We start from the raw sequence: 16,504 nt of genomic DNA, 5'->3' as shown, positions 1-16,504 counted from the left end.
TCTGGGTGGGAGATGCAGTTGAGAGGAGGAGTGCAGAAGTCAGTGGTGAATCAAGGTATTACTTTAAACAGTCATCCAGCAGTTGGGTGAGGTTTTTCAATCCTCTAACTTTCCCTAGCGGAACACAGAACACGGAACAGTACAGGTCCTTCGTCCCACAATGTTGTGCCATACTTTTACCCAAATCCTAAGGTCTATCTAACTTCCCCCCCTACCTTATACTATCATCCATATGCCAATCTAATAGCCACTTAAATGCCCCTAATGAGGCAGACTCCACTACCTTCTCCGGCAATCCATTCCGCACCCTGACCACTCCGAGTAAAAGAACCTACCTCGGACGTCTCCCCTACATCTACCTCCCTTCACTTTAAAGGTATGTCCCCTCGTAAAAGCTACCCCCACCCTAGGAAAACGTCTCTGGCTGTCTACTCTATCTATACCTCTGGTCATTTTGTACATCTCTATCAAGTCACCTCTCATCCTTCATCGTTCTAAAGAGAAAAGCCCTAGCTCTCTCAACCTTTCCTCGTAAGACCTTCCCTCCATTCCAGGCAACACCCTGGTAAATCTCCTCTGCACCTTTTCCAACGCTTCCACATCTTTCCTGTAATGAGGCGACCAGAACTGGACACAATACTCCAGATGTGGCCGAACCAGGTGCTGGAGCATAACTTCACGGCTCGAACTCAATCCCTCTATTAATGAAAGCTAACACACCATACAGCTTCTTAACAACTCTATCCACCTGGGTGGCAGCTCTCAGGGAACTGTGGACATGAACCCCAAGATCCCTCTTCTCCTCCACACTGCCAAGAATCTTTCTGTTGACCCTGTATTCTGCTTTCAAGTTTCTCCTTCCAAAATGAATCACCTCACTTTTCAGGGTTAAACTCCATCTGCCACTTCTCAGCCCAGCTCTGCATCCTATCAATGTCCCTTCGTAACCTAGAACAGCCCTCCGCACTGTCCACAACACGACCCACCTTCGTAGCGTCCGCAAACTTACTAGACCGCCCTTCCACTCCTTCATTCAAATCATTTACAAAAATCAAATAGAAAAGAGGACGCAGAACAGATCCTTCTGGTACACCACTCATAACTGAGCACAATGTTGAATATTTTCCATCCACCACCACCCTTTGGATTCAGAATTGGCTGACCCTTGGAAGACAATCTGCCACATTTCCCCCGATCCCATGCCTCCTTACCTTCTGCATGAGCCGACAATGGGGAACCTTATCAAACGCCTTACTTAAAAGTTCTTAGATATTAAACAGAGGGTTCCAGATAGAGGAACTGTCCTTCTGAAAACTTAACGTTCCAAACAATTTCCATGGAATCAGTCATATCCAGAATTCCCAACAGTTCTGCCAGAGCCAACTCAACTATTTAATGGGAGTTGACCAAAAAAGGTCAGAGGATGTCTCTTTGTAATCTGTGCCATCAAGACCATTGTAAACCTAACCAAGGAAGTTTTGCAATTCAGTATGTATACCTGTGATGGAATACAACTCCTGGTGAACATAAAAGCCTTACATCAGAAGTTGCTGGCAAAACTCAACAACCTCCAATTGTGTTGCAAAATGAGATCTCCAAATGAAACAGAGGCAAAACTGTAGTACTTTGGGACAGAAGTGGTGCCACATGTATGCAGGGAGTGGTACAACCATTTATGCACGTCTCATCTTTGTTATACTGGCTAGTGTTGCAGAAATCTAGTGCACGATTGAGGTAAATGTTTAGTTCTGGGAAGATTATCGCTGTAAAATGCTGGAAGTCAGTGACTGCCAGAACACCTACGAGATAACTTTCTGAACTGCTTTTCTTATGTTTGATAAAGGCCTGAATATAAAGAAAAAGAAATAATAGAACAGAAGGTGGGATTAGTAACTGGAGAAATTGAAAGTGAGGGATAATTATCTGAAAGGTCAACCCAAAACAAGTCACAATTTTATGGAGATAGCTAGAGTTTAGGAAGGTTCTTTAGTTTCAGCTTATCTGGATTTTTGCTGGGAGAAGCTTTTAGTTGCAACTTGGACTGGTGTCGTTTACAACTTGCTGAGAGAGAGTGGTTAGCGAAAATAAGTTACTGTTAGATAAACCCATGCTGTAAACCGAATAAACCACTAACTCAATTTCAACCTGCAAAAAAGGTGGTGGGCAAGGCTTCATTTCATGAGCAATAAAAGCCAGAAGATTCTTTGGTTTTAAGGAGAAAAAAATCAGTGGGAGAAGCTGCAATAGGCCTCAGGTGTCATATTGCAAAAAGATTCAGCAACCAGATTAATCTTGGAAATATTTGAAAAAGTAAATATAAGCAAAAAGGAATGGGGATACAAAGCTCCACAATGAAGACAGCAAAAGTTTACCATTGAGAACAGCTGGAGCCAAGGAGAATTCTCCAGAGAACTGGTGTTTCCTTATGTATGGACCTACAGGTTGATGTGTCTTCAGAAAGAATTATTGGGGGAAGAAAGTAAATTACCACGCATAACGGTTATAACCATATAAAGTTAATCATGTTAATTTCAATCTTTTTATACACTTTAAAAGATAAAAAGTGAAAATCATGGCTTGTTTTATTAGAAATGTGAAGTCTTGTGGCATGATTCTATTGGCTAATAAAAGGATTCAGATTTCTTTTTAAATGTGAGTGGTTCCTAACTGAATCACAACACTACTTAAAAGTATAGCAACATTTGCCTGTTATTCATGTCTTCAGTAATTCATAATTCAATGCATCAGCACTGGATCATGTTGTTAGGTTACAAGGCAACTAAAAATCTTTGATCATTTTTGAATTTGATATTACAGCAAACATTGGTTTAACCAGCACCCTCCATAAACTGGCAAAAATTGTATACCCAAAATAATGAAAGTTTACAGTATTACTGCAATCTCCAAGTAATCAGTTGAGGGTGCAAGGTGAGAGGGCCTTCTGCCAGTAAAGTTTTGATAATGCAACTTTGCCTTAAAAAAAGTGATTTATGCCGTAAATAAAGTAAAACAGTGATGTTTATACCCCCTGCATTACTTTTCTATTCCTTACTGTGTGTTTTTACATTGATTATGTGGACTTCTACTAGCACATGCCCGGGTCCCATTTAGGTGGTAAAATTTCATTATTTTTATTTACCATTTGCCCACTGGAATTCAAAATCACATTGTTGAAAAAAAAAGCAGTACGACAGTCTCAATCTCTGGCAAAATATGCCATTGTATAATAAAAAAGTGAGGAATTGAAAAATAAACTCTCATACAAAACACTTTTCAGATTATCAGGACATTTCAAAACTATTCAAGTATTTCTGAAGGGTGATCACTATCATAACATATGGAAATAAAGCCAATTTATGCTCAAAAGGTCTCAACAGCAATCAGATTAAAAGATAAATTACATTGGCTGAATGTTAAAATGAGGAAGATTCTAGGAAATCCCTCCTGCGATTTGAACAGTGCCTTTAAAGAATTTTCATGTACACCTGAGCAAGCAAACAGGCACTTTAAGATCTTACATCTCCAAATATGGCACTCAATTGTCAGAGATTAACATGGTCTCATCTGTGGAATGGGCTTTAATCAAATACCCTTTGGGTTCAGGTGAAAGCGATAGAAGTATCAGCCTTGATTCAGCACTATGAACATTTCAAGTTAGCTCGTGGAGACAAAGGTAGATGCACGTTCTCACTTACCCTTTAGTCTCATTTCCAATGCACATTCCAAATTGCTTGGTGCCAGTTTCCATACACCTGCGAATCATCAGTCGATAACGCGGTTCAAAAACATGAAGAGGGCATGGAATAGTTGGGAAGCCCATGGTGCAGACAAAAATTGGAACATCTTCAGTTAGGCTATGGATAATAAAAACACATTTCACTCACTGGTTCTCTTAACCAGATATTAGTTGAGGTAGAAGTATTAGGAAAAAAAATCAAGGAAACTGAAGCTACAAACAAAAGCATTTAAAAAAGAAAAAAATAAAAATAATCAGGCATAGGGTAGTGAGTGGGTGTCATTAAGTTAGAGAATGACTCTGGTACTTTGAGAACCAAAGCAAAGTGGACTTAAGTAGAAAGCAATGGCGGAGCACATCTTCAAAAAAAAAAGTGACTGCAGGATAGAGAACAGTCATAACAATAACTACTAGATGGTGTCCAAGTTTAAAAAACCCAGTTTATACTGTACAGAAATTCATTGATGTTGTAATACTGAGGCAATTCCAACCAGTCAGTATTAGCAGTTACCTTTCATTTCAGTTCGTTGTTCTTGTCACATTAACCTATCCTGTTCCCATGATAACATTTCTCTCATTCAACATTTCTCTCATTCATTTATTTAAAATCTAATATGAAATATTGTATTTTTTGGCTCGAATAGTAACTCTGGAAGTGAGATTAGACAGCCTTGACTTTGTGTAAATTAACATCCCTTGCTTAGTTTAAATCTTTCATATTTAATTCTCTGCCATTTTGAATGCTGAACTACTATAAACATTGTTTTTCTGTTTAACTTGACCCATTATTGAATTAATTAGGTCTTCATGCCTGCTAAGATCTCCAAAACTATTCTCAGTTCCACACCTTTCCCGCCATCTATTCCATCTTAAGATTTCTATAAATTTGTTCACTGTCTTAAGTCACGGTATAAACAGTTTTTAAATATATCTACTTTTAAGCTTGGTCATTAACTAAAAATCCCAGACAGCTGGCCCTACACATTTGTATGCAAAACATAGCACGAGACAGCACAGGAACAGGCCCTTGGCTCACTGTCTGTGCCGAACAGGATGCTATTCTAAACTGATCCCATCTGCCTGCACATGGCTCATATTCCTCTATTCCCTGCCTGTTCACATATCAATATGCCAGTGAAACGTTGTTATTGTATCTGCTTTTACTACTTCCCTGACAGCACATTTCAGGCACCTAGCACCCTGTGGAAAAAAAAAAGCTTGCTTCGCATGTCTCCTTTAAAAAAAACTTTCCCCATCTCACCTTAAATCTATGGCCCCTAGATTTTGACATTTCTAGCCTGGGCAGGGGGAGACTCAGCCTACCCACCCTATTCATGCCTCTCAATCTTATATACTTCTATCGGGTCAACATCGGCCTCCAACATTCTTGGATTGTTTTCGCTAGTTTGTCCAACCTCCCCTTATACAGGAGAGTAGATGCTGAAAATTAATCTCTTATTTTTGCTTGTTAGCATCCTCAAACATCATTTTACAAATAGTTCAGCATGCAAAGGGTCAATGGGTCATGATGCGACTAAGGCCTCACAGGCAGCAGATTTGAATGATTAGTTTGCATACAGGAGAATGTAGGAGCCCGTCAAGAAATACATTGGAAGTCAGGACTAGAGGCAACAAAGGCATGAAGAAAGATTAAATAGCAGACATGCTATGTTGAGTGATGTTGCAGAAGTAGAAATAGGCAAACTTAAAGTGAGTTTCCAAACACATCCACACCATTAAGCTCAAACATGCTGCAATGACTCTGACCAATATTTTAACCCAATGGTTCCAGTCTTCCCGTTACTCGAAGCCTTTGCTCATCCAGTACGGAGAAAAAGTCAAGTGAGGTAGCAATGGAGGCAAGATGCGATAATGGCAGGGTAAATGCAAGGTGAGACATTCCTGGGATAATGGAGGCCAATTTTGTAGCAGGAGGAACTGGATCCCACTTGAATTGATCTGGGACCAATATGCTTGCAGAGATAGCAAGAACTGGAGTCAGAAATAACAGTGTGGAGCTGGAGGTACACAGCAGGCCAGGCAGCAGAGAAGCAGGAAAGTTGATATTTTGGGTCGGGACCCTTCTCCGGAAGTTTCTGAAGAGATAGATTGTTCATTAGTAACGGGATCAAGGGATATGGGGAACGGGCATGCAAATAGGGTTGAGAAACAGATCAGCCACAAATCAAACGGTAGAGCAGACCTGATGGCCTAATTCTGCGCCATATCTTATAGAATAGTACAGGGGTTGAAAATAAAAAAAGGTTATGGAACATTAGACACAATATATAATTGTTTTATAGATAACAAGGTGTAGAGCTGGATGAACACAGCAGGCCAAGCAGCAGAGGAGCAGGAAAGCGGACGTTTCCGGCCTAGACAACTTCTTCAGATTTTCCACTTCTGAAGAAGGGTCCAGACCCAAAACGTCAGCCTTCCTGCTCGGCCTGCTGTGTTCATCCAGCTCTACACCTTGTTATCGCAGATTCTCCAGCATCGGCAGTTCCCACCATCTGACATACAAAATATAAAACAATTTTTTATTTGTGTATTAAAAAAAGGGGCAGACATGACTTAGTTTTATTTTAGAATTTTGAGGCTTTTGCACCAGGAAATCTGCAGACCTGTTTGCAGTTTTAATGACATTTTACAACGCAAAGAAAGGGTTGTATGGTGGTTGTTAGTACATTTAAAAAAAAAAGGTGGAAATAGCATGGCTACAGGGTTGAGGAATAGACAGAAAATTCCAGAAATCAGTGTGAACATGTCAAAGAGTGGAAGCAGGAGGGTTAGACTCAAGAAATCCTGCAATACTACTGAAAGAACTGAGTTTAGGCAAACATATGCTTGTTTTAGATATCAGCTGAAAAAAAAGTCTAGTGAATGTAGTGGAAGGAAACCAACTGCAGCTGTGCCAGCCTGAGCAAGAACCCTTAGAGAGAGGGAGCAGTGGCAAATTGTCACTGATGTTTGACGTTTGTAAAGTTATTACTAGGATGAAAAAGGAAGACAGCACAACAGCATGCAACCTTTTGCAAGTATTGGTACGGACCACTTTCTACTCTTTTTTTGGTCTGGGGTGATATAGTTTTTTTTTTTCCTTGTTTAAATTAAGATTTTACTTGGTATTAAAAGTACTCGTGATCATAGTGGAAAAACAGTTGGGATCTATCAAGCTAGTTTCACTCGGAGATGGACTTGTCCAGGATAAGTATCAACTGGGACCATGATATGGGGGCTCAAACAGGATCTGAAATTTGTGTGTTTTGAGGAATGTGTGAATTCTTAGAGAAACGGGTATGTGGAGTCTCAATGAAGACTATTACACAAGATGAAGCTTTTAAATTACTTTGGTTGTTATGAAGACTTTTCTGGCAACAGTAGTATTTGGAACCCTTGAAAACAGGCTAACTAGAATATTAGATGTTTAATTAAAGCAGGCTCTCATAAGGATAGCATGATTAAAGTAATTATCCAGCATTTAGAAATAAAAACGAGAGAAGCCTGGAACTTATGTATCATTGCAAGAATCAGCCAAGATTCAGATGCAACTTAAACTTGAACTGGAGTAAAAAGAGAGCAACAGAGTGAAACTAAAGAAGTGAAAAAGAAAAAAAATGAAAAGTAACAGCTTCAATTGTGGAGGAGAAAAATAATTATCCTGATTTCACTGAGGAGTTCAGTTAAAATAAACCTTGGCCCAAATATACAGAGGATGGAGGTAATAGATATTTGACCTTATTTGAAAGGCAGATATGAAGTTTAAGTAACTTAAATCTTAAAATATTACACAGTGGGTTTGATAGCCACAACTATGAATGCAAACACAGTCTGACAGAAGAGCAAGCTATGAAATGCTTATGAGCTTGTCCCTAGGTGGGGAAATAGCCACATGGGAATCAAATGGACACATGAAAGCAAATTTAGTTTGACGCTAAAATAGGTGGGTTAAGTTGCAAAGAAAAAAAATTTACAAGTGGACATGCTTGCTTACTTACATGAACAGACCAAAAAATTTGACAGATGAAGTTTAACATGGGTAAGCGTAAGGTTATCCATTTTGCTTGAAGACAAAAGCACCCTTTTAATCTAACTGGAGCGAAACTAGAGTGCTTCAGTGCAGAGGGATCTGGGTGTCCTCAAATGTGCAATTGCAGATAACTAGAATGCAGTACAACAGGTACTAAGAGTAGAGAAGTGTTGCTGCAACTGTACAAGGCATTAGTGAGACTGCACCTGAAATACTGTGTATTGTTTTAGTCCCCTTGAGGGATGCAGTTGCTTTTGAAGGCTGTTCATAGGAAATTCATTACATTGATTCCAAAAAGGTGTAGGATTGCTTGAGAGATTCAGCAATTTAGGCCTGTTGTCTCCAGAAATTAGGAGAAAAAAGGAGAGAAGAAATTAAAAAGGTACAAGATGCTAAAGGAGATTGATAAAGTGGACACACATATTTTTCTCTTGTGGAGCAATCTAGAACAAGAAGGTCAAAATTTTAAGATAAGGGTTGGCAGATTTAAAATAAATGAGGAGAAATTCTCTTTCTCAAAAAGGTCATGACTCTGTGGAATTCATTACCCCAGGATGCTGAGACACTGAGCAAATTTGGGGATGGATAAGCATATTTAATTAGTAACGAGTTGAAGAGCATTAGAGAGTGGCAGGAAAGTGGACTTGAGGCTGAGATGAGAGGAGATCAGCCACAGTTGTACAAATGGCACAGCAGGCTTGAGGGGCTTATACCCTCTATTGGGAAACCGATCTTTCGGTCCAACTAGTCCATGCCGAACATAATCCTAAACTAGTGCTACCTGCCTGCTCGTGGCCCATATCCCTCCAAACCTTTCCTTTTCATGTACTTATCCAAATATCTTAAGTGCTGTAATAATACCCACATCCACAGACGAAGCTTGTCCCTTAGATTCCATTAGGAAAGCACAGAAAGCTCAGGACAGTAGCGAGATTCTTTGATCAATTCCCCTTACCAATAAGCTACTGAAAGTTCTGGATGTTTTGTCTTAAGGGAGGAGTGCTCCCTGACTCTAACAAAATAAAGTGAGCCAATTTTTGGTAAGGTTCAACAATTACAATTTCATTTATAGATACTCCCTTAATTCTGATCAAGGCAGCAAGCCATTAAAATATTGGCTAGAGATGAGAGCAAGTTAGTCACTGATGCTGGCTGGTAAAGTTTGTCTTCCAAAGGAACTGATGAAAGAAAACTTAATTGGTGGTGAACGCAGAAGTTATAATCCAATCCCATGTACAAAGTTAGGTTAAAAGAGAGACTCAAGTGGAGATGATGTATTCGGAGTAATGCATCAAATTCCTACAAAAGGAACCGATGTTGATATTTTGGAGAGTGGCTTGGCTGGCTCCTTCAAAAACATTAACCTCACTAAGAACGTTAGAGCAACTGGACAAAGTGAAAGAAACATAAAACTATAAGAGTAGCAATGTCCTGGGATTGTTTCTGAACTGCAAGGTGATTAAATCTCAGGTCCCACAGGCTTCTCTTCCTGTCTAATTCCATGAAAATGATAATGCAAATTCAATTATCTGATGCTATTTTCAAAAACAAAAATAAAAATTTAAAAAAAAAAAGAAAGAGAGAGAGAGGCCAACATATTTAACCTATCTTCTTTAATAGAAAAAGAAATGGATCTTGATTTGAGGGGTGAAAAAAAGAAAAAAACCGAACAACAAACAGCCTACTCAGAAATTGAGTTGGAACCAATGCTACAGTGCTACTATTTAAAAGACTAAATGTTAATGAGAAAATGGAGACCACCTCACAAAAGAAGATTGAGCCATGAAACCCAAAGACCATGATTACAACCTATTATCAGTTAGGTCCTAATGATGGGAATTATTTCATTCTATTGTTACTGTTTGCCATTGCAGCAGTCCCCAAAATGGCACTACTGTTTATTTTGAACTGATAATAATAATAGTGGACAGTGAGAAGACCTCAAATTAAAGAAATCTTTATACACTAAATCTCAGACTACACTTCAGACTTCTGTCAAATGTGTGGAAAAATAGCCAAAACCAATTTGCAAATTGGCCAAACAATTTGAAATGCACTCAACAACGAAAGCTGGAGCAGATAAAGAGGCAATGCTCAAAAGTCTTGTTGCAGGAGATAAAGGGTATTACATTTTGTGCCCCGCCCCGATAAACCATTAAAAAAAAAGACATTGAAAGGGTGCATCCTCGGTGAGCTCAGTAGGCCAAACACAGTCTCCTACTCTGCTGCACTAGTGTATGATTCTATAATCTGCTCTATAATGGCATGTACCATCATTACATTTTCAGGAAAGCCCAGGCCATTGATACGGTCACACTCACCATTTGAAAACAAAGAAGATACTACAATTTAATCCTGAACCAAACTTTTAAAATCCAGATATCAAGTTACACATACTTAGACAGTTCCTTCATTTCTTCCTCGTGAAGTCGCCTTCTGTCATTTAATTCTTCAGGCAGGTATTGAATAATGAGTTCCTCTGTCAAGAACGTCTTATTGAAAGCTCTTGTTACCAAATACTACAAATGAAAAGAGAAGTTTTAACAGTACTATTGAATCAATTTGAACGAGTAAACATGCAAGACTCATTTAAAAATAAAAAGCATTTGATATTTACAGGGTCTTAAAAATGCTATTTTCATGCAATTACTGGAACACATTTGTCAAGTCTTATTTTAGTTTTTGAGGTTGTAGACCCGTTCGCCGAGCCGGTGGGTTTGGTTGCAAATGTTTTGTCACCCTGCTGTTTTGTACAAACCACTGAGAAACAACCAGAAATAATACCAACCACCCCCAGCAAACCGAGGCATGTAAATAACAAGTGGGACAGAACACCAGAACTTCACCGGAGGCGCACTGATGTTACCAAGCAGGGTGACAAAACATTTGCAACCAAACCTACCGGCTCGGCGAGCAGGTCTACAACTTCATCCACGACCAGAGGTACAAATCTTCTCAAACTTATAGTTTTTAAATTAAAGCAGAAGTAGTACACAAAAACTGAACAAAAAAACCAAGGCAAGCCAAAGAGGAGCAAACTACTGCAGATGCTGGAATCTGTACTGAAAACAAATGCTGGAGGATCACAATGGGTCAGATAGCATCCATGGAGAGACAGCAAGCTAACATTTCAAACCTAGATGACTCTTCAGAGCTCTGAAGAACAGTCATCTAGATTCAAAACATTAACCTGTCTCTCCATGGATGCAGTCTGACCCACTCATTTCCAGCATTTGTTGTTTCCAGGCAAATGAGAGAGCTAAATGCCTCAAGTTGATTACTGCAAGGATTGACATTTTAAAAGAGTTGAAGCCTACAATCTATTCCCTATTGCTAAAATACTTGCCATTATATTTGAATTCAAGTTAGATCTAGGCTTTCAGACTTCCAAACGTCAGAATGCCCTCCAAACTGGAGTGACACGCACACACTTAGTTTTTATTTACCTTGTGACATCTTAAAATGTACAATTAAGACTAAATGCTAGTAGCACATTCCAGGAGAGCATCATCCCATTGGAAATCAGTGACCATCCCAATTACAATTTGTCTCTGCTTCTATCATTACTTCTACCATCTGAACGTTTACAGGCCAGGTGAAAATCTAACATCTGAATGAGCTCATGCAAGTGTGGAGCTCCAGTGCTACTTGTTTTATGGAGAATTTTAGCTTTAAAAGAAAAAAAAAACGTAGAGAAGATATGCAAGAAAAGTATCCGATGCTGTCACTATTAACAAAGATTAGTATTGCAAAAATTGCATTTTAAAGAATCAATGTCAAACAGATTAAGTTTTCTTCTCACACCTGAATTTATCTAAAAGAGGAAATCTTCAAGTTTAAAACCTGAGCAAGTTGACTGTTCTAAAGTTCCTTGCAATAATTAACTTCTGTTAACAATGCCTTACTTCAATGAGAAACTAAAATTTAAATGGTTGTCAAAACAATGGAATTCTTCTCCATCTTTTATGAGTACTAATTTTGTCTGCAATTATAAAACACACTAAGAAGCACTGCATGCACAACTCTAACCTCAGCTAAGTTTTCTTTACAGAGTGGGCAGCTAGCATTATGATCCAGACAGCGCTCCAGACACTTCAAACAAAAGGTGTGCCCACATGAAGTAGTGACAGGTTCATAGAATAGCCTATGGAAGAATTAAAAAAAAAAAAATTTTCAAAACTTCATATCTATGTGATATAAAATATTCTAATACATGCAGGTCAAATTGGAAATAAATTTTTTTAAAAAGTTTTAAACTTGTATCATTATCCAATTTTTTGGACTGACACGCCAATATCTGCTGCTACTATGGTCATTCAAGCTTAGAAGAAAAACTACTTCAGGCTGTAAATCATTCAGGCCAAGTACACGTCAACATATGCAATATTTTTGCACTTTGGATAGAGATAAATTCTCAGTTCTTAAAATGAGAATTTTTACTTTTCTCCTTCAGAGTTCAAGAAAAGTGCAAAATGAAAAGCTGACAAATTATCTGTAATGAGGTAACATCCCAACAGTACAGAGAGAGTTTGTCCTGCCAGGGTTCAGAATTTGATTTCCATTCTATGAATAATCTGTAAAGCCACATTGGTAATTTTAATTATTACTGCCAACATCAAATGGCGTAGGTGAAACCAGAACTTTGAGGACAATAGAAAAATATGGACTTTGGGCAAGTGAAGCCAAAATTGCCAGGTGGTCTTTACCACATTAAGGGCACCAAATATAACACAAAATGGTTGTAGATAGCAAAAGGGAGTGAGACTTGGCATCTTGGACTGTACTATTCAGACTCCTTGTTACAAAAAAGGTAATACAACAATAAAGTGATAATCTCATTTGGATACCACCCAACTTTGGCTCCCCACATCTTAACAGTTTCAATATTGTGATTCTATTTCTTTTTCCCCCCAAGAAAGCTTTAATTCTGGAAAAAAGGTGATTCACAGTAAAGCTAAATTATTTTGAATAATGACTTTAAGCCGCAGAACTTGCAGGATTGCCCATAAAAAAAAAGGTATCACAGGAGGTGTCGAGAGAACTCAAATTATCTCTTTGGTTTTCTGCACCTCAAAGAAGGTTAAGCATTTGTACATTGGGATTACACAACACTTTCCACTACTACCATAGTTTATATAGTATCATTAATATAATAAAATGATTCAAAGTCTATCAAGGGGCAGCATGTCAGAAAATTGGAGGGGATTTTAAAAAAATCTTAGTGATACTTGGGTAAGCAGTACGGAACAAGGGAGGTGGGGGGAGAAAAAGCATAGGAGGGATGAAACGAGACAAAAGGAGGTCCCAAAAGGAGGAGATAGTACGACGGAGTAGGGACACAACCAAGTCCAATTTAAGAATAACGACAAAAATTACTGATGTTGGAGTGAGGTATACAATCGAAAACATAGCTAGACCTTCAGCAACAGGAGAAAGGTCTCATCACCCCTCATCATTTTTCCATTAAGGTTATGCACGACACCAGTGTGAGCACCCACAATAAACTCATGGGCGGCAAGATCCTTATTTACAACTGAACGCTGATTTAAAGGGCAGTGGGGGCTTGATGGAGGGGAAAATGTGCAGACATAATAGCTGATCCAATGAGAAAGTCAAAAGGGTCAGAGTTGGGATCAATGGAAGGGACAGGAAATGTTGTAGTCTTCACAGTTAAAGACAGGGATAGCATTCTAAAATTACTAAATCATCAAAAAAAGGGCAAAAAGGAGAGGAAATAAATACAATAACTAATCAATAGGAGGGAGGAAAAAGGAAGTGGTAGGGAAACTAGTGGAGCTGAAGACTGAAGTCCCCAGACCTAATAGGATGCATCCTAGGATTTTAAAAGGAAGTAGCCCCAGAAATAGTGGATGCACAGGTAGTAATCTTCCAAGAATCCTTAAGTTCTGGAAAAGCTCAGGCCCCAGAGAAGTGGAAAGCTTCAATTGTAATACCTTTATTTTAAGAAAGCAGACCAAATCAAGGGAACTATGGGCAGGTTAATTTAATGTCTGTTATTGGAAAAATATTTGAGTCTAAGATATTGGAACAGAGCATTTAGAAATATGTTCAAGCAGAGTCAACATGGCTTCAGGAAGGGGAAAATCATGCCTGTCAAATTTTACAGAACTGAGGTGGTAATAATCAGGGGAAATAAAAAATAATCAGTGTAATCTCTTTTTATTTTCAGAAGACGTTTGATAAGTAGCTGAATATGTGGTACCTTAAGAGGGAAAAAAAAGCCCATGGTATTGGAGGTAGTATGGATAAAGGCTTGGCCAACTAATAAAAGACAAGAACAAGAATAAAAACAAAAACAAAGCTGCTGGAAAAGCTCAGGAGGTCTGGCAGCATCTGTGAAGGAAAAACAGTTAACATTTCAGGTCTGGTGACCCTTCCTCAGAATTGACAAGAATTGGGAGATAGGGGACATTTTCAGGATGGCAACCTGTAACAAGTAAAGTTGCCACAGGAATCAGTGATGGGGTCACAATTATTCATCATATATATTAATCATTTATATGAGGTAAGTGAATGCAGTATAGCCAAGTTCATGAAGGAGGAAACAAATTATGGTAAGGCAAGTGGGGAGGATGACAAAAAAAAGAAAAGGAGGAGATACAGGGATATAAGCCAGGTTAAGAAATATACAAAAACTTGGCAGTTGGAATATAATCTCAGAAAATTGAGGTTATGCACTTTGGCAGGAAGATCAGCTGAATGCCATTTAAAATGGAGAAAGACTGCAAAAAGCCATAGGAAGTGATTTGGGATTCCTCGTATATGAATCACTAAAAGTCAGCATCCAAATTCAGTAGGTAATAGGAAAAAGCAATTGGAATGTTGGCCTTTATTTCAATTGTTCCCCTTATACAAGGGGAGGCAGTTCAGAGAAGGTTCATTAGGCTGATACTGGGTATGGAGGGGCTGTCTTATGAGGGAGATCGAGTAAGTGGAGTCTGGACTCATTGGAATTAAGCAGCACGAGAAGTGACCTCATTGAAACGTCCACAATTCTTAGCGTATTTGATAGGGTTATGCAAAAAAAAAAAAAAAAAAACATTTCCCCCTTGTGGGGGAGTCTAAGAACAGAGAGCCCAATCTCAGAGTATGTGGCCAAGTATTTAAAGACATAGAAGCGGCATTTCTTCTCTCAGAAGGTAGCAAATCTAACGGATTCTTTATTGCACAGGGCTATGAGACTGTGTTGTTAACTATATTCAAGACTGTGATAGACAGATTCTCTTAGCAATTTAGAAATCACGGGCATGGGAAAGAGATAGAAAAATGGAGTTGAGGGCCATTAGATCAGCCATGATCTTATTGAATGGCAGAGTAGACTTTAATGGACTGAATGGCCCATTTCTGCTCCCTTAGTGTGACAGCCAAGTGCTTTGGCCAAGTCAGCTGAATGCACCAGAGCATAAAAGGTTCCTGGTGGGTATTCCAAAATACTGAACCTGCAGTATGTGGCCAAACAAACAAACATTCTATATAATGAAAGCAACCTTCTTAAAAACTCGGAATTTTTTTTTTTTAGAAAAAAAGAAAAGTAGTGAAAACCTGGATTAGTCCCAATTCTTAAAGGTTTTCCCAAAAAAGCCTCTTAGTAGCCTCTTGGGCAGCATGGTGGCTCAGTGGCTAGCACTGCTGCCTCACAGCACCAGGGACCCGGGTTCAATTCCGCCCCAGGGAGACTGTCTGTGCGGAGTTTGTACATTCTCCCAGTGTCTGCATGGGTTTCCTCCGGGTGCTCAGGTTTCCTCCCACAGTCCAAAAGATGTGCAGGGTAGGTGGATTGGCCATGCTAAATTGCCCATTTGGTGTCCAGGGATGTTTAGGTTAGACATGGGGAAAATGCAGGGGTAGGGGAACGAGTTGGAGTGGGATGCTCTTCCGAAGGGCAGTGTGGACTTGTTGGGCCAAATGGCCTGTTTCCACACTGTAGGGATTCTATGAATTCTATGAATTCTATTCTATGATAGCCTGAAGCTGTTTCGATTTCACACAAAACATATTTCAGCACTAAATCAAAAGGATCGTCTATACTGAAAAGTTCCAAATTGATTTCAAAACCAAAAATTCTACATTTCATACAGAAAAATACTTGTTTCTGAATAACTTATTGTAGAAATATTTGGAAGAAACATTTAAAGAGAAAAACAAAACAAAAAAAGAAAAAAACAAAATACCTCATACAGAGAGAACATTCAAAATCGAACGGATCCACAAGTTCACTGGGAATCTCTCTTGACGCTTTAAAATTGTCAAATGTCAAGGGTACAAATTCATCTGATTTAGAAAGAGAAGAATTGTATTTTTTAAAACCACAATAATTACCAAAAAAAAAAACCGTAGCTTCCTTCTAGTAGTCTCACTTTTAGCAAAATGAAAATTTAAGGGAGTTTCAAAATAATCATTCATTTCATCTTGGGAAATCTCTGCAAGAGGTCATCATAAATTTAATTTTTGAACAATCCAGCTCCAGCCACCAACCAGAAAGCATCAAGGAATGATTGTGTATCAGGCGTATGTGGACAGACTGCCTGCCGACATGTATACCATTGATCCAGAAAATTTTCTGGTTGGCAGGAGTTTATAATGATCAAAATTGGAACACACTATGCAGCCATTTAGCCTATCACATCTGTGCTTTTAAAATCTTGACTTTCCATGCACCATGTTTACTCCAGAGTCAATTTTTGCCATTATAAATTCCAACAGACTCAACTAACAGA

General features: G+C 38.8%; 1 protein-coding gene across 7 annotated transcripts in view; it reads right to left on the bottom strand.

Annotated features, from left to right (window-relative positions):
* The window catches only part of lonrf2 (LON peptidase N-terminal domain and ring finger 2), a 92,808-nt gene that overhangs the window by 62,090 nt on the left and 14,214 nt on the right, over positions 1-16,504 (bottom strand). For all 7 annotated transcript variants that reach the window (XR_007262264.1, XM_048597994.1, XM_048597999.1 and 4 more), the window contains exons 6-9: positions 15,959-16,058; positions 11,796-11,910; positions 10,164-10,285; positions 3,696-3,854 (exon numbers count right to left, since the gene is read on the bottom strand). Coding sequence is in view for 6 of the 7 variants with exons in the window: in XM_048597994.1 (XP_048453951.1) it covers positions 3,696-3,854; positions 10,164-10,285; positions 11,796-11,910; positions 15,959-16,058 (496 nt within the window). In the remaining variant the exon portion in view is untranslated. The remainder of the gene's footprint in view (positions 1-3,695; positions 3,855-10,163; positions 10,286-11,795; positions 11,911-15,958; positions 16,059-16,504) is intronic.

This window comes from Rhincodon typus, chromosome 6, assembly GCF_021869965.1.
Source record: "Rhincodon typus isolate 14 chromosome 6, sRhiTyp1.1, whole genome shotgun sequence".
Taxonomy (NCBI): domain Eukaryota; kingdom Metazoa; phylum Chordata; class Chondrichthyes; order Orectolobiformes; family Rhincodontidae; genus Rhincodon; species Rhincodon typus.
The sequence above is the reverse complement of the archived record's forward strand: the minus strand, read 5'-3'. Positions and strand labels throughout refer to the sequence as shown.